The following is an 11,098-nucleotide window of genomic DNA, read 5'->3' on the forward strand; positions in this document are numbered from 1 at the left end:
CTTATTATCTGATGATATGACCTAAGTGAAGTGAGCAACTTTCTGTCCAGTTTCACCTGCAAGACCTCCATATAAACGCCGCAGCATAATACTAACTACTTGTCAAACCCACGGATAATGTTAACAGAGGCCAAGGACCAGAGAGACCGGCAGAGTCGTTGTCGGGTTTAGGGCTGACAGGGCGGCCCAGGGGTGCTCGCACTGAGCCAAGGGGCAGGGGCGGCGACACCTTCCTCGAGGAGGGGAACGTTTTCTGCTGTAACTCGCCAGCGATCAGCGGCCTCCCGGGCACCTTCCCTTCGTGCAGACGCTGCCCTGGAACGAGGGACAACCCCCTCCCCCGACCGGGACTCAACCCACTTACCCCGTCGCGCGTTACCGTGCGCACCACAAGGCCGACCGGCAGCTTCCCCCTAGAGCCGGTTCACCCGGGGCGGCCGCTGCTGCGCGAGGCTGGCGGCGGGAGGGTTCGGTCCCACGGGGGGTGCGGGGACCCAGCCCCGCACCCACGCCTGGGCCTGCAGCTCAGCTCATCCCCCCCAGGGCACAAACCCCAGCACGGGGCATACCGGAAAGGGGGGAGGGGGCTAATCGCAGCGTCAGGGGCAGTGAGAGGCCGGAATCTCCGGGCCGGGCGCTCCTCGCTTCGGCAGCGGCAAGGGGAGGGCACCCGGGGCGGGGGCCGCTAGGGGCTCGGGGGCCCAAGAGCCCCACTCACAGGGGCGGGGCAAGGCCGCTCTCTCACCTCCACCATGGTGCCCGCTGCGCCCAGCAAGAGACTGGCCGCGCACCCGCTGCCCGTTCCGCTATGAAGACACTTCCGGCGCCTGTCCCGCTGACCCGGAACTGACGTGTAGAGAAAGACGCATGCGCCGTCGATGGCGAAATGGCAGCGCTGAGGGGGCGGGGCGCGGGACAGCGGGGGGCGCGGCTCTTGCCCGGCGGGGCGGGGGCGGATCGCGCTGCTTGCGGAGCTGCGGGTTCGATTCCTTCCAGCCCTCTCGCGCGCATGGTGCCCAGAGCAGGGTGTCAGGATCCGTTTCCGACGCCGCTACACGTGCAGCGGTGCACACGGCCAGGGGCGTCGCGAATGGATGAAGCGTTTCTAGCCCACAGCAAACTACACACGCAGCTAGGGGCGTAGTTGAGGGCCATGTGAGCCTGATCAGCGCCCCTTGCGGCGACACAGCGCTCCCCGCACATGCTGGGGGGCGAGCCCACAGCGGACTCCGGGGCCAGCCGCTGGCGGCGAAGCCTGTAGCTAGGACGGTAGCGCTCCCAGGAGAGCCGTCTGCCGTTCCACGCCCCCGAGCTATTGGACCCGCTCCCTCGGGCGAGCGAACTGGTCCGGCCTGCCGGGTTGGACGGAGCTCGTTTGAGCGGAACGACGCCAGCTCCGGCGAAGCTCTAGACAGTTGAAATGCGCTCCCTGCGCCTGTATTAGGAGATCTTGAGAGATGCTTTGCAAACGTGTTGACGATTTTTACAGACTACTCCAAAACAGGTTGAGAAGCAGCTTTAATTTCATAAAGGTTTAGAGCTTGACCCTCACTACTCCAGCTCCACTTGCCATGGAGTAAGACCACACACACTTTCTTTTACCCCATGGTATGAAAAGTTAACGCGCACACACTTAGAGACTAGCCTGAACATTTCAGCCAGATGGTAAAAAAAGGTGTAATAACTTCAAAAAATCTGTTTAGAAGATACACACACAGCCTCTGGGGAGGAGGCAAGTGGGGCAATTTGCCCCAGGCCCTGCAGTGGCCCCCCACAAGAATATAGTATTCTACAAGTATCAGAGGGGTAGCCGTGTTAGTCTGGATCTGTAAAAGCAGTAAAGAATCCCCTGGCACCTTATAGACTAACATGTTTTGGAGCATGAGCTTTCCTGGGTGAATACCCACTTCATCAGATGCATGTCATGGAAATTTCCAGGGGAAGATAGATAGATAGATAGATATATGAAAGCAAGCTAGAGACAATGAGGTTAGTTCAATCAGAGAGGATCTTTTCCGTAGAGATACACACAGGGAAAAGGATAAATGGACACAAATCAGATATTAGGAATGGCAATATACAAAAACCTGTAGGAGAACACTTTAACTTCCCTGAACTCACTATAGCAGACCTTAAGGTGGCCATCCTGCAGCAAAAAAACTTCAGAACCAGACTTCAAAGAGAAACTGCTGAGCTTCAGTTCATCTGCAAATTTGACACCATCAGCTCAGGATGAAACAGAGACTGTGAATGGCTTGTCAACTACAGAACCAGTTTCTCCTCCCTTGGTTTTCACACCTCAACTGCTAGAACAGGGCCTCATCCTCCCTGATTGAACTAACCTCATTATCTCTAGCTTGCTTGCATATATATACCTGCCCCTGGAAATTTCCACTACATGCATCTGACGAAGTGGGTATTCACCCACGAAAGCTCGTGCTCCAAAACGTCTGTTAGTCTATAAAGTGCCACAGGATTCTTTGCTGCTTTTAGTAGTCTACAGTATTGCAACTTTTTTTTATGTAAAGGGCCCCCAAAATTGCTTTGCACCAGGCCCCCTGAATCCTCTGGGTAGCCCTGGATACACACTTAGGCAACTTTAATTTAATAGCCGCTGCAACATGTTTTAGCCAGGCTGCATTGTGTCATTTCCACTCAGTCTTCGGGGATTACTTGATGGGGATTACTTGATAAATACATATAACCATGTGGCGGCACAGATGTTTTGTGTAAACAATTGTTGAGTGGAGCAATTAACCATCAGAACATAGCAACTGCAATTACAGATACTGAACAGAAGAGTGCAACAGTTGGCTTTCTAAAAGTTACACTGTATTTCATTGATCAGCTGTAATAAAGATCAGAATGCTGAAAGGCATGTTAACAATTCCAAAATGAGAAATGTCTCTGGAGTATTGGTTTCTGAATTTAGGTTTGATTTTATAAAACTTCATCCAACTTTCTAACTTTATTGTAGAATGCAGAGAAATATTTTAGGAGAGTTTTTCTAATTAATAGGAGTTGTAATATGTTAAACTTTATGTATGAAACAAGCCAAAGTAATGCGGACAGGGAGAAGTGTTTTTAATCCCCGGATCACAATAAGAAATTTGTAAAGGAAAACTGCATTGTTATGTGATACTATATTAATTACACCTAATAACAGTAAGTATCAAGAAGTAGCCTGTATCCAAAAACAACAAGGAGTGGCACTTTAAAGACTAACAGATTTATTTGATCATAAGCTTTTGTGGGTAAAAAACCTCACTTGTCATCTCCACGCATCTGAAGAAGTGAGAATTTTTTACCCACAAAAGCTTATGCCCAAAATAAATCTGTTAGTCTTTCAGGTGCCACCAGACTCCTTGTTGTTCTAATAACACTAAATATTTTTTTTAAAGGAAGTCTTTACTTGAACTCATAGAGTATTTGTTTTTCTCCAAAGATTCTGTATAAACCACAAAAAAGATGTCAGCTGTGGCCATGTGTGGGGAGGAAGATTGTCCTGTTAATGGCCATGTGTTACTATTATTATTCATTCATAAAGCACTGTAGTCATGCTTGACAGTTTACAAGTAAATAAAAAGACATGCCCCCTACCCTGAGGATTTTACAATCTCAGTTGATTTGCCGAAATCCTCAGGAATTGAAATTCCTGCTATAAGAAGTTTCCTCCTTATGGTGGCACTCCAGGGAAAATATGTATCTATTGACCATGTACAGGCTTTGGAGACCAGAGTGGCTGAACTGGAGGAGCTGAGGGAGACCGAGAGGTACATAGATGAGACTTTCCAGCAAATAGTAGAATAGTCCCACCCCCGGTCTGACAGCCTCTGTGCTTTTGAGGAGGATGAAAGTCCCAGAGAAGGAGAGCATCTAACGAGCAGAGGGAAACAATCCCATAGTTGTGACCCTCCTTCCAGATGATGTTGTGGTATCCTCTGGCACTGAGGATACCTCTCTGGGGGAGGGAACTCCAGCTATTAGAAAGAGACAGGTATTAGTAATGGACAATTCGATCATTAGAAACATAGATAATTGGCTTTGCGATGACCAGAAGAACTACATGGTGACTTGCCTGCCTGGTGCGAAGGTTGCGGATCTCTCGAGACTTATGTGTAATGTTGGGAAGGAGCCGGTGGTCATGGTACATGTAGATACCAATGACATAGGGAAGGATAGGAGAGAGGTCCTGAAGGCCAAATTTAGGCTGCTAGGTAAGAGATGAAGTCCAGGACCTCCATGGTAGCATTCTCTGAGATGTTCCCAGTGCCACGTACAGGGCAGGGCCAGTTAGACAGAGTCTCACTGTGTGGATGAGATGATAGTGCAGGCAGGAGGGGGTTAGATTTGTTAGGAACTGGGGAAACTTTTGGGAAAGGAAGAGCCTATACAGGAAGGATGGGCTCCTCCTAATTCAAAATGGAACCAGATTGCAAACACTTAACATTAAAAAGGTTGTAGAGCAATTTTTAAACTAAGGGCTGGGGGAAAGCTGACAAATGTGAAGGAGCACATGGTTCAGACATCCCTTAGGGGAGGGAATAGAGAATCTCTATGTCCTAGTGAGGACGAGAGGATGGAAAATGATAAAATACAGGCCGGGTCTGGTCAGAAACAGTCAAATAAAAGAGAGTCCCATTCAATTACATTGTGTAATTGCAGAAAGCTAAAAGGAGAAAAGTTTTTAAAACACTTATATACCAATGCTAGAAGTCTAAATAATAAAATGGGTGAACTAGAGTGCCTCCTATTTAAATGAGGATATTGATATAATAGGCATCACAGAAACTTGGTGGAATGAGGATAATCAATACCAGAGTACAAAATACATTGGAAGGACAGAACAGGTCATGCTGGTGGGGGAGTGGCATTATATGTGAAAGAAAGCACAGAATCAAATGAAGTAAAAACTGTAAATTAATCAAATTGTACCATAGAATCTCTCTGGATAGAAATTCCATGCTCTAATAATAAGAATATATCGGTAAGGATATATTACCTGACGAGGATGGTGATAGTCACGGTGAAATGCTCAGGGAGATTAGAGAGGCTATTAAAATAAAAAACCTCAATAATAATAATGGGGGATTTTGGTTACCCCCATATAAACTGGTACATGCCACCTGAGGATGGTATGCAGGGATAAAGTTTCTTGACACCTTGAATGACTGCAGCAGCTAGTTCTGGAACGCACCAGAGGAGAGGCAATTCTTGATTTAGTCCTAAGTGGAGCACAGGATCTGGTCAAAGAGGTGAATATAGCTGGGCCGCTTGGTAATAATGACCATAATATAATTAAATTTAATATCCCTGTGGCAAGAAAAACACCACAGTGGCCCAACACTGTAGCATTTAATTTCAGAAAGAGGAACTACACAAAAATGAGGAGGTTAGTTAAACAGAAATTAAAGGGTACAATGCTAAAATTGAAATCTCTGCAAGCTGCATGGAAACTTTTTAAAGACACCATAATAGAGGCTCAAATTAAATGTATACCCCAAATTAAAAAACATAGTAAGAGAACCAAAAAAGAGTCACTGTGGTTAAACAGCAAAGTAAAAGAAGCAGTGAGAGGCAAAGGCAACCTTTAAAAAGTGGACGTTAAATCCTAGTGAGGAAAATAGAAAGGAGCATAAACACTAGCAAATGAAGTGTAAAAATACAATTAGGAAGGCCAAAAAAGAATTTGAGAAACAGTTAGCCAAAGTCTCAAAAAGTAATAGCAATTTTTTTTAAGTACATCAGAAGCAGCAAGCCTGCTAAACAATCAGTGGAGCCACTGGACGATCGAGGTGCTAAAGGAGCCCTCAAGGACGATAAGGCCATTGCAGAGAAACGAAATAAATTCTTTGCATCAGTCTTCACAGCTGAGGATGTGAGGCAGATTCCTAAACCTGAGCCATTCTTTTTAGGTGACAGATCTGAGAAATTGTCCCAGATTGAGGTATCATCAGAGGAGGTTTTGGAACAAACTAATAAATTAAACAGCAATAAGTCACTAGGACCAAATGGTATTCACCCAAGAGATCTGAAGGATAGTGTCTTGACTATAATATGCAGGAATCTGTTGTATTTTCTGCAAACCACTTACAACTGGAATTTTGGACGTTCTAACCAAAGGAGAAATATTTGTTAATCATTATTTAGAACAAGTTATAATCATTTGCACACATTTTGCAGTGCTGTTTGCAAGACTGATATAAACAGTTTAGCATGTCTCTCAAATTTATCTTTAAGAATGTGCTTGCTCCCAAGGTAAGGTAACAACATTATATTTAGTTTGAGTCTCATTTACAAGAAACTTTTGGAAGAAATATTTGCTACCGGTAAGAACAACAATTTGGGGGGATGAGAGATTAGCAACTGCCTACACTATGGTTTTCATAGTCAATATATTCTTACAACACTATTTGTTTAAAAAAGACATTTCTAAATCAGTTGCTAAGCAACAGCTGTCTTTTTTTCAAATTTAATTCTGTAAATACTATGGCTTATCTGTGGCCTAAGAAAGTCCTGTTGCCTCCCACATCTAGTCTTATGCCAAGAACACATTTATCTTTGATATGAGAGTCACTAATTCAATGCCCTTGACTTGTCTGACTTCGTGGGCTGGTTTAAAGGGCATTGTACCATTGATCAGGCAAGCCAACAGAACAACTACTGCAGCTACTGAAGGAAATATCCATTCATTTTTTAAACTCTAATGGTAAATATCCTTTTTGTGTCATATATGACATAGTGGAAGTAGAGATCCTGATACACCATGGAATTTACTATTTTGTCATCACAAATACTTGGCATAGCAAACTTGCAACAATACCATTACACCTGTAATTCAGGAGAAGTTTCTATCCTTTGAAGTCATGAATAATGAGGAGGGGGAGACATGAAAAATAAAGTATTAACAAACTTTTCCTTGTTGGGGGCTCTGAAAAAGTGTGTTTTCAGTATTTCTAGTAACTATAGTGTGGTCCCCATTGTACGGCAGCGTATGCAATTTGAAACTACAAAATATCATGTACATTGTCAAAAATTGTTAATTTGTTGTGCTTTCCTGGAAATCTCTAGAAAAACAAAACAAGTACATCAGGATATGCTATATTTTGACAACTGTACAAGGAAAGCCAGACAGGCCAATTGAACATACTAGGGTGGGATAGGTCAAAGACTGAATTCAACCAGGAAGAGCAATGAAGCCACATGGGGAAATTTTCTGTGGCGCTCACACCAATGCCCTATCCAGGAGAGGGTCAGCAGGGACTGGAGCCTGTCCTCAAAACTGCATGTCTCTTGATCTGTGGGAATGAATTAAATTTTATTTAATCTTTATAAAAAGCATATTATAAGTACCAAGTATTTAAGAATGTATTATCAGTTTCAAAAGAAGAACGAAAGTGGAAGACAATTAAAAACTTGTAAATTTATTAGCAACTTTAATTATGAGGAAGGATTGCCTAGGGGTTAGGACCTTAGGCTTGGACTTATGAAACCCAGTTTCCATTCCCTGCTTCACCGCAGGTTTGTATGTGACCGTGAGCAAGTTTCTTAGGCCCAGATCCTCAAAAGTATTTATGCCCCTAACTCCCATTAATTTAAATTGGAAATATGAGCCTAAATACCTTTGAGAATGTGAGCCTTAGCCTCTCTATGCCACAGTTCCCCATCTGTAAAATGGAGATAATAGTACTTCCCTTTCTCAGAGCAGTGTTGTAAGAATAAATACATTAAAGATCATAAAGTGCTCAAATACTATGGTAATGGTGGCCATATAAGTACCTAGGATAGATTTTAGATGATGCCTTTTAGGAGTATCCAATCAAGTAAAATCATCACAATAGAATATTGCAGTCCTATTGCTAATTTTTGGCTTCTGCACATTCTTTCAACACACATTAATAGGAAATGTGAGTGGTACAAAATGTAACAGTGATATGGGTGTCAATGGACAAGGGACGAAATTCAGTGGGGCAGCACTTGCTTTAGGCCAGGCCTGCTGTTAGTCCAGGATGTTTAATAATTAAGCCCACAGTCAGGTTAAACTGCTCCCATATTTCCTGTGTCTACAGGAATTTTGATAATGGTACATATGCAGAAAAAAGAGTCTAAGACATGCAGCTTTATCGGTTCCCCTCCTTGTTTTTCACTAAAATTCCCACCTAATGAAAGTGTGTCTTTACAGCGGAACTTATGTTGATCCCCAAAACTATTTTGGATTGAATACAAATATCTGTCAACATAGAATGAAAATGTCCTTTTTATAATGTTTCTTAGTTTTTGTTCTGTTTGTTTTATAAATGCCTATTTGCTGGACAGCTACCTTATTATTACAGGAAAATACTCTGCATTTCATTTATAATTTACAGGAAAATTACATAGGGAAATAGCCAGAGGTATGATAAAACATTGGCTATATGAGAGTCTTGAATAACTGGGAAGTGTTTTCTAATACTTATTGGACAAATGTGGGACAGTATTTATGAGGATCTAGTTTAATAAAATGCATGCTCACAAATTCCATATGTGCCTTTTTGGGGGGGAAAAATGAGAATCAATAGTAAATAAATGAAGTTATGAATCTATGGTTGTATTTATATACAGAAATCACAGTTGTCAGCTCAACTCCACACACGCAATAAAGGGGGACAAAACCTATGATCTTTTGCTCCTAAAAAAGGCCTCTACTATTTGAACTCAAGAAGAACTAGCTGTAGTAATTGGAGAACCTTATTATAGGGCACCCACTAGCAGGGCTTATAACTACACATTTGGGGAGTTCTGACCTTCAGTCAAGTAGAAGGTGACGACATACCACTGGTTTTTATATTATATAGTATACGCATTGAAGTGAGGATTTTTTCTGCTTCAGTATGAGTATGAAACTTCCATTTGCCTTTGCAGGAATTATGCACACATCCAGGGCCTCAGGGAACTTCTTTTGAACAGTATTCTTTGGGTGAGATTGTCAAAGGCGAGGAGAATTAGACACTTATCTTCCATTTGTGCCTTTGACAATCTCACCCTTAACATCAACTGAATCTTTATTACCTCAAAATGTGGATGCCCACTGTGATTATACAGTTCAGCTTCAAGATAAGGATTTCCGTAGTTTTCTCTAAAAATATAATAAATTATATATCCAGTAAGTTAAAAACATTCTCTTATATTAATGGCACTTAATGCTTCTTTTGACACGTTGTAATTGTTGCCATTTAATAAGACACTTTAACTATATAATATGTTCTTTAAAAATTTCTTTATGCACATTTAATTATTTTATTAATTATCATTAACAAATATAAGATGTTTCTTTTCATTATGTAATTTGCATTTCAAGTTAAGAAGGGGAAAGAGTAACTTAAATATGTGAAATTTAATTATTTAACATTATTTTTATTTTATGTTTTTTTTTAAATCTAAGTATGACTGAAGTAATATGAAATAGTGAATGTTGTTTTGTTCCTGAATTATTAATCTGCCTATTGAATAGAACTGAGCAACTATTTCACACTGAATTATTCATTAAATGATTGTAGACTCTCTCCTATTTGTGAATTTCCTCAGCAAGCTTATGATTTTTTCATATTTATTTGATATTAAAATTTCTTCACCACATTAATTATAATTTCTACAAATTATTTTTGATCTGTAGATTGTGAGCATGTCACCTGGAATATTCAAAATTCTTGTTTTGTTGGCTAATTTTGACTGTTTACTGATTGTGCAAGTACAGCTCTTAAAATCCAGTATGGATATTCACAATTGTAAATTCATAATTATACTTCTATGATTGTTCTCTTATATTTGCTTAAAATGTGCTGTTCTTTTGAAAATTCCTGCTTGTCAAATTGTTTACTAGAATGCTAATGACAGGAGAACAGACAGGGTGCAAACACAGCAGAAAAGAAGTCAGGTTTTATGGTTAAAATGAATATTTTCAGAACATTTCTTGGGATACACAAGCAACATCTTGGAGTAAAAAAGATCTACTAAGGATTTTGTTTTAGTGAGGGTAAATGAGGCCCAAGTTTGTATTTCTGATATAATAGATACCCAGTGGGGTAGTGCTAACATCTGTGATGGGTTTTCAGATATTTTGCTTACTATTAAACCATCCTCAATCTCTTCTAATAACACCAATATTAATCAGGACACTTATGAGTCAGCTGGATCTTTTTTGGCATCCCATTCTTCCTGTTTATCCCAGGAGTTATGTTGCATATCCTGGGTCTGATTCTGCCAACAATTTTGTGAGCACTAGTCAACTCAAATGAGTAGCGCGTATGATGCCAATGACTACTTTTTTAAAAAAGGGTTTGCAAGTTTGTTCTCTCATTTTTTGGTTTGTTTTCCAATTTTGTTTTGTGTTTTTAAAATCTGCATAGGTTGTAAACTCTGGGCTAGATTATGAAAGGTACTCAGCTTCCTTTTAGGCATCTTAATGGCTTTTCCAAAGGGCTCAGCATTCAGTGAATCCCACTGACAACAGTTGGGTACTGAGCAGTTTTCAAAAACTGGCCACATTACTTAGGTGAGTAAAAGGAAGCTGAGCTCTTCTGAAATCTGGCTCCAGTTGTGGGTGCTGAGCATTTCTGGAAATCAGACTTTTAAAAAAAATTGAAGTTATTAGATAGGAATCAACTTTTATCAATTAAATTATATTAATTATATATCAATAGGCCCCAAACTAATGAAGTACTTAAGAATGTGCTGAATATTTAAGTTCATGAGTAGTCCCATTGAAACTGAAATGCTATAGTGCTTTGCTGGATAAGGGCTATATTTTGTAAGCTCTTCAAGGCAGAGCTACCTTTATTATTTGTGTGTGTGGTTCCTAGCCCATTGGGACTCTAACCCCTGATCAGGACCCCTAAGTGCTGCAGTAAGAAAGATCGTTATCTTGTAAGCATCATGTACTTGCCTCAATAGCCTTCCCGAGGTTTGATACTCATAGAAATGTGTGTTGAAGTATGCACTGAACGATGTAGCTTAGCTTTGTGTATTATATGATTTTGGTACATATTTAATGAAATATTTAAAAAAGTCAAAGACTTCCAAGAGGAGAAAGTAAGTAACTTGCTTTTTTGTGACATTTAAC

The 11,098-nt window shown here is 41.2% G+C and overlaps 1 protein-coding gene across 2 annotated transcripts in view; it reads right to left on the reverse strand.

The window, feature by feature from the left end:
• PLRG1 (pleiotropic regulator 1) overlaps positions 1-858 on the reverse strand; it is a 30,949-nt gene extending 30,091 nt beyond the window's left edge. For both annotated transcript variants that reach the window (XM_050946504.1, XM_050946503.1), the window contains exon 1: positions 746-858. In XM_050946504.1, coding sequence (XP_050802461.1) covers positions 746-754 — 9 coding nt within the window. In that variant the 5' untranslated portion in view covers positions 755-858. The remainder of the gene's footprint in view (positions 1-745) is intronic.
• Positions 859-11,098: the final 10,240 nt, after the last annotated feature.

The sequence above is a fragment of the Gopherus flavomarginatus genome, chromosome 3, assembly GCF_025201925.1.
Source record: "Gopherus flavomarginatus isolate rGopFla2 chromosome 3, rGopFla2.mat.asm, whole genome shotgun sequence".
NCBI lineage: Eukaryota > Metazoa > Chordata > Testudines > Testudinidae > Gopherus > Gopherus flavomarginatus.